Consider the following 18,025-nt stretch of genomic DNA (forward strand, 5'->3'; position numbering starts at 1 on the left):
AGTAGTAGTAGTAGTAGTAGTAGTAGTAGTAGTAGTAGTAGTAGTAGTAGTAGAAGATAATAATAATAGTAGTAGTAGTAGTAGTAGTAGTAGTAGTAGTAATAATAATAATAATAATAATAATAATAATAATAATATCATTGTAATGGTGAAAGTGATTATTTCATTTTTCATATGTTTAGCAGTGGTGCCTAAATACTGTATGATAGCATTCATAGGAGTCCTTAGTGTATTCTTCAGAAGGATGGGTGGGCACAGTACTAAGGTATCTGCAGTAGATCTGTGCTTGGCGAGTTGGGGCATGTGTGTGTAGTCCATTTCTAGGATCTTGCAGTTTTCTTTAACACAGCTTTCAGCAACAATCATCATACCACAAGAAAGCCCTGGGATACACAACTTCCACCTGAGTGAAATGGCAATACTGCTTGCCAAAAGAGTGTGTAGCACCGGGCAGAGGGGGACAGGGCTGCACTGGATGGTAACAAAGCCATATGCATCATATATGTAGACACTATCCACCAGCTTTCCAGTAGAACAGACCTTGTCCCTCTGCGTGACCGTGTATGAAATTCTGTTTGCATGGAACTCTGTTTTAGAGTTTGCTGCTTGTTCAGAAGAGAGACTGGAACCACTATGCTTCTAGCACTTGGCTCTGAAACTTAATGCAGGGATATGCAAACTCCCTGCAGATATACGTTGTGTTTGTTCACAGAAGCCTTTCCCTTGCTGAAGTGTGTGTTTCAGTAGACTGCAGTCATGCAGTATTTGGAGACAAGACCTCCCCTTAAAGTTCCCTGGCCTTGGGAGAGCCCTGCAGAGGGAGCTCACTCCTCCTGCCTTGTACCTTGCACTCCCTGCTCCATATTGTTCCCCTCCTCCTCACTCTGATATTCCTCCCAGGTGCTGTAGCAAGCACTGAGGTGAAGATGAAGCTGCAGGAGTTTGTTCTCAACAAGAAGAAGGCACTGGCTCACCGGAACCTGAACCACTGCATTTCCAGTGATCCCCGCTACTGGTATGGGTAAGTGACCTGGGCCTCCTCTTTGGGTGCTTTGCGTACTCAGCTCTGTGGACAGGTTTGAGAGGACCCAGTTTTTCAAAGACCTTCTAATGTAGGGGTGGTAGAGATGCTGAACCCCCAAAGCTCTATAACCGGATTTGAAGGGAGGAGGTCTGGGGATAGTGTCTGTTACTATCTAGATGAGGGGGTATAGTCAGATGAGGGGTGGATGTCTTCAGAGTACCAAGTCACTATTCTTAAACACCATAGGAACCACTTGCAGAGGACTTCTGTCCTAATTATCCACTGTTGCTTACTCAACTCCAATCTAATGCTTAATCAGAGTCTGAAAGCACTTTGGCATTAGCACAGCAAAGAAACCACTGAAATGGATGGTCCGTGGTTAGGGCAATGGTTTTATATTGTGTGTGTTTGTGGGGGTTAGGGGATGAGAGGCATGTGGAATTGTCCAGAGCAAAGAGAAAAAGAAGAAAACTGGACAGGGAAGCAAGAATGAAGAGGGTAGGGGGTGAAACATTGCATTATATAGAGAAGGAGAAGGCGTGGGGGAGGTGAGAAGGGCTAGAGTGAACTTTGAAATGCATAACAAATATCAAATATGAATAGGGACTAAAGGAGTCTGGAGGCTGGCAGAGCCTTTGTTATGCAATAGCAGGCAAATGTCAATGGACAGCCCTATGTCTCCTTTTCCAGAGTCAAGGGAAGATAATGGAAATGACTTTTTTTGTGGGCAAAAACCCTTTTCACAGGTTCCTAAGGAATACTGACTGTAGGCTTTTAGCAGTCCTTCTATATAGTCCAGCTTGAGCTGAGCCTATACTGTCATTTTTGAGCATATACAATGCCTGTTGGGGAGCTTGAGTTTTCTTCTTCTTTTCTCCTCTTTTTGAGGCTGAGTTTCACTGGCTGTCCTGGAACTCACTTTGTAGAGCAGGCTGGCCTCAAACTCACGGAGATTCTCCTGCCTCTGCCTCCTGAGTTCTGGGATTAAAGGCATGTACCACCACGGCCTGGCCTGACAACATCTTTATGATTAGTTACTGAGTCCTTGGGAAAGTTGGAGAGAATTTGGAAGAGCTATCAGCCTGGGCCAGAGCTTGCATAGTGAGCAAACCAAAGCAGGATCTTGTCTGTGCCAAGAGATACAAGCAGCTAACTTGTCCAGGGTAAACAAGGCTTGAGCGTGGGCCATTTGTGGTGTAGTATAGAGCCCACTGAGGAGACTTGGCCAGTTCTCACACGAAACACATGGCTAATTTGAAATTATGTTATGTTGCTCTTAAGGGTCATTTCATTGCTAGAAAGACGCAATAGGATAGTTTTCCTAAATCAAAATGTAGTCATTAATTTCATTCAAGGGAAAAAATAGCTGTCCTAGTTTCAAAATGGCCTACTGCTTCCACTAAAACCCCACTGATCCCACTGAAACGGTTGATTTATTTGTATAGATGACTTCCGTTACCACAACGTAACCTGGGGAGGTGCATTTGTACAGTGAGGTTCTTCATTGTCTTTTACTTGCTTTGTAGCTGCATACACTGCAAATCAACTAAAGTACACTACTGGTCTTCATGCAGCTTAGAAGAGGGTGAGGCAGGTGGCTCATGAGGAGTAGTGATGGGTGGTCATGTGGCGGGGCAGGTGAAGAGCCAGAGAGAACCTTAGCTTGTGGTGTGGTCTGCAGCCTCTGCTGCAGAGGTCAGCCTGGGCTTCTGCCATGCAGAGGTTCCATTGTCCTACAAGAATGGTCCGGGAGTTGCAGCCAACGATAGCAGTTGGGTTGGTGATTTGGAGGTGGACATAAGGATGCAAGCTAGAGAGGGCAGCAGGACTAGACTGGGTATAGGAGAGATAGCGGGACTTGGAAAAGGAGAACTGCTTAGGGCAGGTTTGGTGCCAACTTGTTAGATTGTCTTCACGCCAGGGAGCAGGGGGATCACCTTCAGAGAAGAAGAAGATGAACAGTCCAGTTTAGAACCTAGGGAGTTCAGGAGGGGGGCTGTTACAAGAAATACAGGGTTTCAAGTGGCACCTTTGCAGGAAGTGGGATTTGTGAGTGGAGTTACAGCTCTTGGGGGGCCGTCACAGTTGTATAAACAGATGGGACTGCTGAATCAGAAAGGGATTGGGAGAAAGGCCAACAGGAACAGGGGCTGTGGAGGAGCCAGCAGGTACCCTGCTACAGGTGAGACTTTATGGGGGAGGGGATTAGGTACATACTGAGAGACTGAAGGAATAGTACCTAGAGGAGAGGGGAGAGGAGGAGGTCTTTTCCTAGAACTTTGTCCTGTACAGGTTGCTCCAGGGAGATCCTAACCTGCATAAGGCCCTCTTCCCTGAAACAGTTTGGGAGTAAACTGACTAGAAAGGGCAGACCCTGATATCAGACACACCATTCAGGAATTCAGTTTGATTTTATTGCGTTTGATGAACATGCAAGAATCCTGACCAACCCTCATGTGCAGTGGCTAACCCATTGCTAGACATGATGGCAGAACACAGTCTTCTAGAGAAAGAGTCAAACCACTACTCAGCTTCACACATCATGTGGTGATTGCCGGTAACAGCCGACAGCCAGTGAGGTCTGAGCATGCGGGCCAAGCCAACAAAACTTTTAGAAGGGAACATGTTGAGAGGGGTTTCTTTCCAGCAATGAAATTACCCTTAAGAGCTCAAGTGTAAGAGCTGGCGAAGTCTCTTCATCAGTGTCACAAGCTGCGAGCCCATTACTAGAAACAGTCAGACACCATCAACATTTAAAACAGCTCTTTGAAAGGTACCTTTCAAGAAAACACATGAGCAGTAGACTAGAAGGAAATGCTTCAATGCATCTGTAAAGTGTGTGTGAAGCTGCTGCAACTTATCGTGTGTGTGCTAAAGATGTGAACAGGTGTGCCACAAGATAAGCTGTGGGAGTTGCCATCCAAGTGAGATGCGGCTTCTCACCTACAGGGCTAGCTAAACTTTAACCGGGGGTGGCAAAGTAGGGATGACTATTCCTGCATAGTTGGCTGGGGGGAAATTATGTGGTGCAATACCATTAGAAATGGTTTAGAAGATCTTCAAATGGTACTACAGCCCAGCAGTGTGCTTTCTAGTATTTGCCCAGGGATTCAAGTACACACCCAAGCTTAATCTCTGTGCTCCTAGCAGCTGAAACAGAAATGACCCTCAGGACCGTAGCAGGTGAGTGGCTTGATAGGTTGGAACACCGTGCACTGCAATTGTGCAGCAGTATGGAGACCTTATACGCAGTGTCCTTAAGTGGGGCAAACACATAGCCACCCCTCACCACTCTAGTCATATAAAACTGAACTCAGCAAAACAGTATTGGAGAATCACCAACAAAGGGACAAAGGAATTGGGACTGTTCAAAGTCTGTTTGGTGGTGATAATCCATGTAGGGAGGTGAGTGTCCATAATTTGAGCCTTAAAACTTCTGAGCCCCCAAAGTGCAATGTGTCATGTGTTAGCTCCCACATTTAAAATTTAGTCTTGCAAAAAATCCAGACCACAGGATTCCCATGAATAAACTTCATGTTAATTATATGTTAAAATAGTATTTTTATATCTCAGGTTAAGTAGAATACTAAAGTTAATTTCACCCATTTTTTTCTCATTTTTATGTAGCTACTAGAAAATGTAAATTACATGTGTAGCTCACACATTTCTGTTGGACTGTGTTGTTTCACTTGATTAACGAGTTTAGTTTAATCACTGGTATAAATCTGATGTAATGGGAAAGGCCAGTTGTTGATAGAATTTAAATGCTTGATTTTGTGTTATTTTATACCACATTGAAGGTAGCATTTAGAAAGAAAGCAATACTATTTGTTTTTCTATCTACAGTAATATGAGAACTGCCTTTAGTTTTATTCTGCTTATTTATTGTTTTTTTCTTTCTTTTCTTTCTTATTTTGGGGGGTGCTACTGGGAATTGAACCCCAGACCTCACACATGCTAGGCAGGTACTTTTCCATTGACGTACATCCTCTAGTTCCAAAGACTTCCTCTTTGAAAAGGTCTGGTCAGTGAATGAGCATCTTCCTGCCGACTTTGTCTGCATCCTAGGCTAGAAATCAGGGCGAGTTAGAAACTGTTCTGTGTTCCTAACCTTTGGGATATGAGGATATGTGAGTCTGTGTTGGGGAGGTAGGGTGAGTATGAAGTTACAAACTTTATATGGTGGGTGTGTAAATAGGTACAGTGATAGGGCATGAACTATAGGAGTTAGGGGATACAAACTTAGCCAGGGATAGGATTTGGATTCTTCCTTAGTGAGTTAATCCCAGGGTGAGGTGTGTTAGCCTGGCATTTGAAGGGCATACCAAGGCTATCTGCTGGTATTTCTTCCCAAGTGGCTGCTTGTTCCTGGCATGCAAAGAGAGAAATGCCGAGAACCATGGGTAAGGGGGCTGCTCCTTACAAGGGAGCTGGTTATGGGGACATGAAGGTTCCCTTCTGCAATCTCTAGAGTCCCACAGAGGCCCCACTGGCTGTACATCATAACTGCCAGATACAGCTGCAGCTCCAGGAAGTGTTTCTAGAGGACGAGGTAGGCAGCACTGGGAGCTGTGGCTCTGGCTCAAGGCAGGTGGTCCACAGCAGCCTCTTATTTCAGCTCATTTACAGACTGTGCAGAAAAGTGGGTTTTATTTAATATTGACAGCATCTCGAGAGATGAGATGAGTAAGCGGAGATCTACTGGATCTGGAGTGACCAGATTTCCAACTGTTCTTCAGTAGGAAGAAACCCTGTCATGAAACGTAACAATGGTATTGTGTTTATTACATTTCTTTTAATTACCATATTTAAATTGTTTTCCTGTAGTTGAACATCTTTTTAACACACACACAAACACACCCCATCTGTGTTGTAGGAAAGAGAAAAGGGATGTCAAGGACCCCGTTGTAACTTAGCATTGAAGAAGTCTTCAGAGCTACCCTCTTAGATTTGTTTCTGAGAGTCCCTTTAGTACATTCTTTGCATTATATGCTTTCAGATATTTAAATATATACTTGTGCTGACATGTCTGAGAGCTCCTACTCTAGATTCACATAACTCCAGATGTGTGGATGCTGAGTATTGTATATTTAAATAAATCATTTGACGAAGTCTAAGCTAGAAAATGGGCAAATGTGTTTCAAGTCTTTAAGCAGATCTCCTGTCTTCAAGACCATAAACTGTTTCGTGCTCTCAGAGTTCAGAGGAAGACTTGGTTAAAGGTCATTTAGGGTGGCCACAGTGCCCAGGACTTAATCCTGCAGCCCAATTCCTGCCTCCTCCTCTCCTCTCTGAGCATTTATCCACTTGCAACCATTCCCATCTAGCCATTTTTAGGACTTTTAAGTTGTGTTTGGCCATTAGAAGTTTACTTCCTCTAGTAACTTCAAGGGTAGAGATTCAAGCTGCTGTTGAACTGTCCCAAAAAAGGAGATGGCTGGGGGATTTGTTGTCGTGGGCATGAGTGATAGACATATTCTACAAAAGGAAAATCTTCAAGGGATCCTGTGCTTGAGGACACAGACAGATGTGAGCATTACCAGCACTTACTAGGAGTCCATGCTGCCCAAATCACTGCCTGAAGCCTTTCCTGTATTTCTCATGGCCGGGCCCACTGATCATTTACTGCTTGCATCCTAAAGACAACCCCTGTGAGGGCTTAGGAATCCCAGAGAGCAGGTCTGCTCAGAGAATGGGCCGTAGGATACTGTTGCTTGTTTTGGTTTACTCTGACCTCACCCTGGAGAAGAGGGACTAACAAAAGATCACATTTCAAAACTTGATATGCCAAGGCTTGGGATGCCTGGATACACTGACATCTGTCTTTGTGTTTTTCCAGGAAGACACAGCACAGCTCCCTTGACCAGAGCTCTCCGCCCCAGAGTGGGGTATCAGCCTCCTACAACCACCCAGTGTTGGGAATGTATGATGCCAAAGATGACTTCCCTCTTAGGAAAACAGGTCAGTGTGCAGTCTGCTGCCTGAGCACTTCCATCCTGACAGCAGTCTAGGGACCCCCTTTTGAGCCACAGGTAGTACTTGGACATCTTGTGCTAGTTTCGGATACTGGCTTTTGCATTCTGATACTGCTTAAAATGACCCTAAGCTTCCCTGTGTGATTTATCCCTAAAGCAATTAGTCTCATACATGTACTCCTGCATTGTAGAACTTGTCCTCATCCCCAGAGCACCTTGTGTAACCTCCTTGGGAGTGTGCTCTGCTCTACAGTCCAGAGCAGAAGGGTAGTTCCAGGAGTAAGACAGCTCCTGTGGATGTGCTGACCAAGGTCAGTGAGGATGTAACTCTGTATGGCTTTTGGTAGCACCAGACAGGGATGATCAAGGTGTCCAGAGTGAAGGCAAGTCCCCGTGAGAAAGATGTGCTGGGTTCTACAGGGACACCACTATTGGCCCACAGCTTTGTACATCAGCTCTTAAAAACAAAGACTGTAAAGGGGACTAGACTGTTGTCAAAACAAGAGGAATATGCTAGAAGTGAAGACAAGCCAGGACATTCTTGGTTTGGTGTGGGGTGATTGTTGTAGAGGATGGGGACTTTAGAGAAGGGCTGTGGATATTACGATAGGGATGGCGAGAAGGGTGGGCTTTCTGGAGGTTTATTGAGAGGGTGTGGAACTACATAACCTCAGCCTTTGTAGTGAGGGTGTAGCCTCAACCTGTAGGGCAGTGCAGGAGACTTCTTTCTGGGCTTCCTTCAGAAATGAGGTTCGAGGGGCATACCTGCTTTTACTGAACAAGTCAGGGAAATTACAAGTTTCTGTTATCTGAGCAAGGCTACACTAGAGCTTTGCATAGTGGCTTCTTTGCAAGGCATCACAGAGACAAACAGGCTCACCTGTTACTCCTTCCTAAACTAGGAAGTTTCAGAGGACTGTCTTTGAGCAAACAGAAACCAGGGGCTGCTAGTTGAATGGAGGGACATTTTATATTAACTTGGCCTAAACAGGGCTTGACTAGTATTAGAATTGTGTGAGATGGAATGGCCATGTTGGATTTGTTGCATTCCTGGTAGATACAGACTTGCTATGGAAGGACAAAGACACAGCCTAAATGCAGAGTCAGCCCTCACTGAAGGATAGACCTCCTGAAAATACCGCAGACAGCTTCCTCCAGAGCTCAACAGGAGGAAACAGTGCGTGCCACTGTCCTGACGGGCCCAGAGCACTAAAGCAGCAGGACTGCATGCTATTGCTCTTCTTCTACCGATGGCGGTGCTAGTGGCCCTAGCCTCAGGAGCCTTCCAGTAATTGGTAGTGTGCTCCTTCAGAGATTGTCAGAACAGTGACAGAACACTTACATCACTAGCCACTGGTAGTCACCACAGCCATGTGGCTCTCCATGGTTGTCCACAGGGCCCTAGTGCTTCTCCAGGGATCTCAGCCTACCCCTGTTGGTCCTTGCATTTCTCTGGAGACTGTTGGAAGCCAAGCCACAGCCATGTTGACTTCAAGCCTTGTCATCCAGCCCACATACAGACCCCACACCCTGAGAATAGAGGAAAGAAAGAATGCTTTTTACACTCTGGAAAAGCTCCAGAAAAACCTTAATTAAGGTTTGGTTACATTCCAAATTTTAAGAGGCACCACCAGCTCATGAATAATATTAATAATAAGGAGTCCAGAGAAAGTGGAAATCCTTAATTTCCTATGGTATTCAGGGACGTGGCCTGCAGAACACTGAATATGGCTTCTTCCAGCCCTTGATGCTGCCAATGCTAAACGTACTTCTGTGTGTTTCTGAGGAAATGGTGATGTGAAAGACGCAGTGAGTGAGGTTTCCTGCGTGAGGTACCATGATTGAGTTAAAATGACAGTCTCAAATAACTATATCTGAATCGTTCCTGGCTCTGACTTTATACTACTTTATGTTGACTTTGCAAATAGTTTGCTCATCTCAGTCTGTAAAGGATTTTAATCTTTATACAAAGTGAAATAAACCCTTGGCAATCTCCAGCTGCTTTCTTCTATACTCCAGGCATATTTGCATAGGCCTTGGTGGCCTTCCTGAGATACCTGCTTACACATATTCTGTATCTGTCTTCCTTCTCTCATGAAAATAGCATGCAGCTTGCCTTATCTTTTTTATGCTCAGAGCTCAACTGTCTGAGTTCATCCCCAGCTATTCACACATTAGTGGCTTAGGAGACACTCTTCACCCAGCTGATTTTAGAAGCAGTTGAGTGAGTCAAGGAAGACCTGGAAGAAGTCTTTGCTCCACTCCCTCAACTGCTGGATAGACTGGACTCTTCCACCCTGTGACTTGTCCTACCAAGCCTTTCCCTCAGCTCCACTTAGCATAGGGCCACATGGAAATGACCCAGCTCAGTGGCCCATGCCTATGGCATCTGTATGCACCTACAGGGCCTTCCTGCAGTGTGGAAACTGGCTATGGTAAGGGAGCAGCTTTTGTCAGTTTGAGGTTCTCGTCTCTTATGAACCTGTCAGACCCAACCTGCCTTTACTTCTCTGGGAAGCTGTTTAGGAAACCTGCTTAGTCCCACTCTTCCCAAGAATCTTAAATCTGCACTTTGCCTCAGCACTTATCCTAAAGAAGATTCAGTTGATGACTCGGGCCAGAGCTTCCCCAGGCCTCCTCCTCAGAACCCTGACTTCTGTGAGTGAGTGTGTGTGTGTGTGTGTGTGTGTGTGTGTGTGTGTGTGTGTATGCACACATGCACCACATGAAGGAAGGGGACTTCTCCCAGGATTCAGAGAGACGAAGGTGACATCTCACAACTTCACATATCAACATGTTGCCCAAGCTTGACAGGATAGACATAGGGAGTTCTGGCAGGTTGGCTGGCTTGACACTCCCAGGCTGTACTTCTCTGGAAGCTGAAGAGTCCCGTGCCTTTTTGCATCAGGGTTTCCCACTGAGTTTCCCACTAGTTCCATCATGGCCTCACAGTTGCAGGTACTTACACGACTCTGTCTACAGGATAACTGTTTTAAAAAACAAGCCAGGTCCCAACCTCAGCTGTGCCTTTAGCCAGTGTCAGCAAAGAAAGTCGGGGTCTGAGCAGTACTTCAGTTCAGAGAAACAGCCTATCCAGTCATAAACCTCATGCTTCAGAGTTTCAGTTGGCCTTCACAGAGCCTGCAGGGATCTGGCTGGTGTTTGCTCGTGGATTGTGAGATGCGGGTGTCCTCAGGTGAACAACAAAGCCTGTGATTTGGAGGCTGCAGTGGTTTCACGGTTGACAGCCTAAAAGGTGCCTTTGTCAAGTCTCCTCAGATTTCAAAGCAGCCCTACTTTAAAGTTCCAGGTGAAATTGTTTAGGAGACCATTATTTAAGAGACATCCTCACTGAGTGATTGTCATACTTCAGTGGTTTCTGCTATGCCCAATAAATCAGACAGTGAGACTGTGGTAATGTCATCAGGGTGAAATGGAAGCACAGTCCCAACCCACTGCACCCACTAATGGGACTAACAGGAGCTTGAGCCAACTAGCAGAAGAGTCCTGCTTCCATACTGTACTTCAGTGGAAATTTACCAGCTGTGTGTATTTTAACCACCGGTGTGATACCCATGACCCCAGCTGTGTCTGCCTGGCTGTAACGACATCTCCCTTCAAATAGCTTCTGAACCCAACCTGAAGTTACGGTCAAGGCTTAAGCAGAAAGTAGCTGAGAGACGGAGCAGCCCCCTGTTGCGCAGGAAAGATGGCCCTGTGGCCACTGCTCTAAAAAAGCGACCCCTGGATGTCACAGGTATGTCAGAGAACAGGTAAGCCCCACCTATTCCACCCCATCTTAATACATACCCTCCACTCTGAGACCTCTAACAAGTGTGTCAACCCAACACAATTACCTTATGCTAGGCCCAGCCACCTAGAGGTGGGGGACTTAAATGGCTGGCTTAGTTCCCCCACGGGCTGCCATTGGGCCTAAGTGAGAGAATTGTCTTGCCTGGCATTTCAGGGTTATACTCAGAGCTTCTCTGAAGGTGGGTTTAAAACTGCATGTTTCTGCCTGCTTTCTGCTGCCCACGGGCATCTTGGGGCCTTGGAGCCTTCCAGATTGTTCCCCACCAGTGTGCCCAGCTGAGCAGAGGAAGAGCTCAGCTAGTTACACTTCAGTGAACAAACTGGTGATGGCCCCACCTGCTGGTGGACAAGCAGCAGGATACAGCCCTCCCTACCCCAGGAAGTTCCTTCAAGCACTTTCCTCTTAGGTTAAGTCCTCACCTCAACTGGGCTCATCCCATCACCAAAAATGTTAGCATCTAGGGAAAAGTAAGCTGTCAGAGCTGACCTAGAGGGAGTTCCCACCTTGTAAACACCGTTTGAAGGCCAGGGTTCTAGTTCTTGGTCTGTGAGTAGCACCTGCCCAATTGGTTCGTTTGTTTCAGTGAACATACTGATGTCCCAGGGGAAAACAAAAGGGCTCCTGTGCTGCCATCCTTCAGAGCTAGTACCCAAGTCTCATTTACCTGCCCTCAGGACAGAGGAGTATGTGACTTTCTAGACACAGAGCCCTCACTCCAGGACTGGCTCATAGATCTTGAATCTGTGCAAAGAAGATCGTGCCACTTGTGTACCTGGGAACTCCTATTTGTCAGTCTTCCTTTCCATGCAGCTGTCTGTCCCCTGATTATACTGTTGTCCTCTTAGAAACTTCTTATTTAGAGACACAAAGAAGCGTTAAGACCTTAAGAACTCAGTTTTATCATGGTCTTCATGCAGCTGTCTGTCCCCTGATTATACTATTAGATATGTCTTGTCTAGAGAGACCAATAAGTGTTACAACAGACACTCACCTGTCTCTCACTGAGAAATTTAATTGAGAGTAGTAGGGGCACGTGAGTAGATGCTCTTCACACTGAGGTACAGCCTGGCTGCCTATAGCAGCACCTGATATGAGCCAATCCTTGTGCGTGCCTAGGCTCTGAGATTACACTGACAAATGTGTGAGACAGGGTCTCTAGCAGGCTGCTCTGGGTACCTCACACCTCAATGACTGCTGCTGCTTAATGCTCCTTGAGAGGCAGTTGAGACTGGGCTGAGCACAGACCCAGTGAGAAGAGGTGCATGACCTGTGGGATCTTGCTGTCTGTGTGAGGCACAAGCCAAAGGAGATGTCCTGGGGAGGCCAGCATGACAGAACAGGTCATTGCTGAACTATGTTATATGAGAGTCTGCCCTCAAGACAAGGGCAAGGTCAGTAGAAGCTATGCTGGGTATGGAAAGCTGTGGAGAAGAAGATGGCGTCTGAGCTACAGCCTGATGAATAAGTAAAACTGGGAAACAGACTGTGCTACCCAGGTTACTATAACCACCTGGGCAGCTGCGACAAGAAAGACGCTCCAATTAGGGCTATTCTCGGGCAACAGAGAGAAAGGGACTCTGACTAGGGTTGAGTCAGGTAGAACAAGGGAACAGCAAAGGTCCTTAAGGAGAGGCCTACACCCTACATGGAGGTCCCTGAATCGGCCAGGGAACACAGGTTCACATGCCACTCTTCCCAGCTGGAATAAAGTTCATGCTGGTTGAAGAACATAAAGAAACAGCAGTGCTGCCTGGATCAGGGTTCACACTGAGGGCCTCCCTGTCCAAGGGTAGTGAGTGAAATCCTCAAGCAAAGCACCTGTGTTAAGAAGTAACATGGAAGTACCTCTTCATCCCAGGTAGACTCTTGAACTCCCAACTAGTAAAATCCAGGGAAATAAAATCACACCAGAGTGAACTAGTTGGCTTTTGGAGGAGAGGTACAGAAAAAGGATAGACTGAGTCCTGTGCTCATGATCAATGTCTGTGGCTTGGTTCTTACCACAAGCACTGGATGCAGGATTCTAGAGCGGAGGTAGGGTGTAGGCAGCTGCTAGATGATGAGAAGTGGCTTCATGTTACTGGTGGATGACCCAGTCCACAGAGGACCAAGCCTTCCCCATCTGCCAAGATTAATGTGAGGATATCTTTGCCCTAATGTACTTAAGTCCAGGGCAAGTGAAGTCACTGTGCACAGCTTCCTCTTGTGAGTGGGGTGAAAGGGTGCCCTGTTTAGAACTCAAGCCAACTTCCTGCTAGCTCTGAAAGAGGTGTGAGCATCTTTGCTCCTTCTGTCTTGCAAGGCTATTCTTATAGACAAATTTCAGAATCAGCTCTGCAAGAGCCCTGTTAGCTGGGTGAGTGAGTGACTGTGCTCTGTTAAGGAAGGGTATCTCTGAGCCCCTTCAGAGTCCCACTGTGTCCAAGTTTGGGGCTAGACTGATCTCAGAGTGCTGTTGATGATGGACTGATACCTGAACTTTTCAGGAAAGCAGTTTGTCTTTGAGAGCTGTTAACCAAATTATGCCATTGTCAAAATGTCCCTGAGCCAGACATCAAAATCTCAGTATATGCCTCTGAACGTAGAGAGTAGCCAGCCACATAGAGAGGTTGGAGATAGCAGCATCCAGCCCATAGGCAGAAGAGTGATGTGCCTGGCCCTCTGGTCAGAGGCAAGCCCAAGACATACAAATATCTGTTGAGACTACTGTGTGATTTCAAACTGCATGGGGAGCTGCAGAAGCCACTGCCTGTGTTTCCTGACTGCTAGGTAGTTGATAGTAAAGTAAGAAGATTGCATGTAAACTGAGCAGTCACAATAGGTTGGTTTAGTTTGAAATTGTTTTTATAGAGACAATGAATTTGACCTTTTGCTGTTTAAAAAAAAGCCCACTGGGCCTTTGTGTTCACTGGTCTTTTGTCTGAATATTACTAAGTGTTTAAGAGCTTGCCTTTCTGATGTTTCAAACCATCTTGAAATTCAAAAGAGCTGTGGAATGGGTAATGTGTATATTGTGAAGAGCTCAGCCATGCATCCACAGAGCTTCAGCTTTGGGAGGCTCATGGGAGGTCAGCAGCAAAGCCAAGACCGACGGAATCGTGTTGCCATCCCTGCTTTGAAATCCTGCCCTGTTCTGCATGCCAGTAGGCTAGGAAGCAGAAACCCAGGGAAGTAGGGAAGTATGTCTCTCCAGTGCCTAACCCCAACTTGCTGTCTCTCACCTACAGACTCCGCGTGCAGCAGCGCCCCTGGCTCCGGTCCCAGCTCTCCCAATAGCAGCTCTGGCAACGTCAGCACTGAAAATGGCATCGCACCCACCGTGCCCAGCGCTCCAGCTGAGGTGGGTCAGTCTCAGACTCACATAGGCCAGACATCCCCACCAGTACCTGCCTTGTGCCTGACTATCCAGTGAGGAGCAAAGCCTAGGAGTACCCTGGGCTTTCCAGGAGTTACTTCCCCATTCTCCTCATCATGGTCTTCCTGAAACATGAGGGCCTCAGTTCCTACCATATTGAGACCTTCCATCTTGCCTTTTCCCTGATCTTTCCCCAGGTATGTCACAGAAGCAGCTGCCACCATACACACTGTGTGCTGAAGCACATGGGGCAAACAACAGGTGTGTGAGAATGGTTGTAGAGTGAAAAAGACATATTTCAGAAATATACAAATTATAACAGCAAACCAAGTGTTAGAGAAACAAACATTACTGGTGGAAAGGATCACAAATGGAAAGACCGTGGTTTCCAAAGTGGCTTTCTAGAGCAGTAGGTCCCACATCTGCACTTACTACATACTTCCCATCACTCCAAATCATCCTTGACCCACATGCCTGGCCCAGGATGCAGCAGCGGAGAAGGCTGCTTTCGAGTTTCCTGTAAGTGAGGAAGGCAGGCTCAGCCCAGGCTGTGGGGGAAACACAGTTGAGAACTCAGACTGTAGTGGTGCCTCTACAGGTCAGGGTGGAGCAGAAAACCCTGAAACAGACTCTTGGGTTGAGCCAGAGCTGCTGTGTTCTGTGTGAGTGTACTGACTGGGAAGTTTCTTAGGAGCTCCCAGCTTACAGAACTCTGTTATTATGTTCTTGCTGACTTTGTCATTTAGGAATGAATCTTGCCCTTCCAAAGAGCTGATAGCCTCAGGTGGGATACATAGGCACAGTGCTTAGCATTTTCATTTTGGGTTTCTAGCCCCTTTATGTCTAGAAAGTTAGAAATAAGGGTCACTGCAAGAAGTAAGGTTCACTCGGTTGTGCCTAGGTCCCTTTTAATTTAAACTTGCATTTGTTTCATCACTTGTATTCTTTAGTCTTCCAGTTCAGTACTTCCTTGGGTTGCTAGGCATTTTAACAGTCCTTCTGTAGGACTGAGGTCATGACTGAGACCTACCTGTGATTAGCCTCAGAGCACAAGCACAAAACTGCTTCCCACCCTCAGATGTTAACTCTGCTTCCTTTTTGTTGGTCATGGACCCATTTACATATATGATATGGGCATATACATATATGATGTATCACAGTAGTGTAACAGCTCCTCATTCGGGTGGAGCACCCCTGCATCAGTTTAAGTTATGTGTTGATCTTTATAAAGCCTAATTATGTCAGTTGAGCCCCCCATAAATCAGTAGAAGATACAGAGCATCCCCAAGAGCAGTAAGGTTGCCGGTGTTTCTCATCACTGTCATTCTCACAGGCAGAACTGGCATTTGAGTACGGGATCAGATATTAGAATTGGAGGAGCTGTAACTGAGGGTCCTCATGTGTGGGGTCCTTTGAGAACCTCAACTGTGTCCCTCTGTGCTCTCATTACAAACTGTGTGTGCTCACACTCCTGCAATGTGTGCATAGGTTCTGACCACTAGCCCTGATTCATAAAGGAACCCCAGAACTCCCAGGAAACTGACAAGCCCATCTTATAGCGGATGGAGCTCTGAGGGAATCTTCCTGCAAGTCACCAGTGTGCTCTGCCTGAAGACAGGAGACCCCACACATACCCATGTTTTGTGTGAGCAAGTAAACAGAACCAAGCAGCTCTCTTTAGTTCCACAAGTAAATCAGCTAAGCAGCCATGTTGAGTGCTAAAAGAAATTATACCTTTATAAACATTAGAAGGGCTGCTGATTTGTTCTCAGCTTATTACACTGCAACACAGCCCTGCTTCTCATGACAGCTAAAACATCTTCCCTCAAGTGAGATTTGAAAGTACTTTTATTTTTGACACATGCAAAGTATGTGCCCACGTGCACACACACCCTTTGATGATTAGTTACATTGTGTATGCATAAACTTTGTTAGCAAACTTCATGGTAGCTAGAGCCCTTGCTCTGTGCCAAGAGGCACATATAAGGCAGCTATCCTCCTGCCTCCTGCCACAGCCCTGAAGCAGTCTAGTGCACAGCTCCCAGGTGGCTCCCCAAGGCATCACGAAAGTCAGGGTCTCTGATATGAGCACTAGGAAAGTAGCCATCTGTCCCATTGCAGGAAGGTAGAAATTGCTTTCAGGCCTGGGATGCAGACACGTGACCATTGTTCATCAATAACTTTCATCTTATGTACTTTTTTTCTGTCCTAGAAGTGAAATTTTATTGTGCTAAGACTGTTTCTCAGTCGCTGTTATATAGTACACTAAAAGATCTTCTGAGCAGGTCCTATCCATTTACCTGCAAAGATTGATAGGGCACTCCAGACAGCAGGACCTGTCCCACCCCCCAACCTCAGGCAGAAATAGTATAAAACCTTACTTACTACGTGTAACACTCTGTGTTTACCCCAGCACTAACCATAACCTAACCCTAACTATATCCAAAACCTTAACCCTACACTAAACCTAAATCTGAGCCTAAACCCAACACTACACTAAAGTTCTATACCTAACACAAATACTGACTCTAACCCTGGTCTTAACTCTAAACATAGCCCTAATTCCAATCTTAGCCTAGCCTACCCCTAACCCTAAGCCTAACACTGGCTATAACTGTAGACCTAACATAAAATACTAACCCAAACCCCAGCTCTCACCCTAAACTTAATCCTAGCTCATATACTAGCCCTAAATGAAATTGTAATCCTGCCTCTAGCCCTAACTCTAAACTAGGTCTAAAACTAATCTAATCTCTAGTTCTAATTGTAGCTCCTGCACTAACTTTATACCAAGTTGTAACCTAAACCTATCCACAATCCTAACCCTAAATTTAGCTCCGTCCCTAACCCCCAGGCCAGTACTAACTCTTAACAACAAAACTAGCAGCCCTAAGCTTACCTCTACCACTTAACACTAACAATAATGACAGAGCATTAATCACCAATAAATAGAAAGAACATCCATTAGAATTTTCAGTCCCGTTCCTGATTTCTATGTGCTGACATGCACAAATCCCTGTGTCTTTTGACTATGACTGGCATGGATGATGTCACATATTGCTGCCATCATGTGACTTCTTGGTGGCTGTCTTCCCTGTGTTTGGGAGCCATTTCCTTAGGACTGTTTCTTAACCATTGCATCCCTAGAGTGGAGCCTCAAAATCAAGAACAATTCACCTTTTATGGCTTCCAAACACAGATTGCAAAATCAGTCTACAGAGAGTACAGCCATTTATAATCCCACGGCCATGTGTTTCAGCTTCTCTGAGCTTTTAGAAAGTCTGCCAGTTAGATGACTCCGTAAATCCGTTTTTCGGTCACTGATGAAGTTAAACATTTTTTTTTCACTTCCCTTAATATGGGTGCTTTTTGTCGTTGTCTTTATTGAGTTCTGCTCTCATGTTAATTGGTCTCTGGTTGACAAGTTCTTTTTTATTTCAGTCTTTTTGTCTTTCCTGTCCATTGTAGATCCTGTTGTCACCATTATCTACCTCTAAATAAGAAAAGGGTTTTTCCTGCTCATCAGTAACTTTGTCCTTGGTTTCTGCTTTTGATATCATTCTTAGAAAAAATAAAGCTACAAAAATATTTTTAAATATTTTTAAATGTGTTGTCCTAAATCTCCTACCCATAGTTTTTTTTGTAAGTAGACAAATTGAATAAAAACAAACAAGGTAGTGAGAGCTCTTTTGGAGGGAGAAAACTCAGGAATGAAAACACTGATTTTATACCTGTGGAAGATGCCATAGGCCACCGTCTGTGCAGCCTGTTTTTGCACCAGGTACCTACATGTACCTTATACTGTAAATGTCGTCTCTCTGTCCTTCCCCATCTGTCCCCGTCTCCCTTCATCTCCC

At 45.6% G+C, this 18,025-nt stretch overlaps 1 protein-coding gene across 5 annotated transcripts in view; it reads left to right on the forward strand.

The window, feature by feature from the left end:
* Hdac4 (histone deacetylase 4) overlaps nucleotides 1-18,025 on the forward strand; it is a 229,740-nt gene that overhangs the window by 159,449 nt on the left and 52,266 nt on the right. For all 5 annotated transcript variants that reach the window (XM_013351744.2, XM_013351743.2, XM_005361679.3 and 2 more), the window contains exons 5-8: nucleotides 901-1,021; nucleotides 6,864-6,985; nucleotides 10,625-10,756; nucleotides 14,041-14,153. In XM_013351744.2, coding sequence (XP_013207198.2) covers nucleotides 901-1,021; nucleotides 6,864-6,985; nucleotides 10,625-10,756; nucleotides 14,041-14,153 — 488 coding nt within the window. The remainder of the gene's footprint in view (nucleotides 1-900; nucleotides 1,022-6,863; nucleotides 6,986-10,624; nucleotides 10,757-14,040; nucleotides 14,154-18,025) is intronic.

This window comes from Microtus ochrogaster, linkage group LG4 (assembly GCF_000317375.1).
Source record: "Microtus ochrogaster isolate Prairie Vole_2 linkage group LG4, MicOch1.0, whole genome shotgun sequence".
In the NCBI taxonomy this organism is placed as follows: domain Eukaryota; kingdom Metazoa; phylum Chordata; class Mammalia; order Rodentia; family Cricetidae; genus Microtus; species Microtus ochrogaster.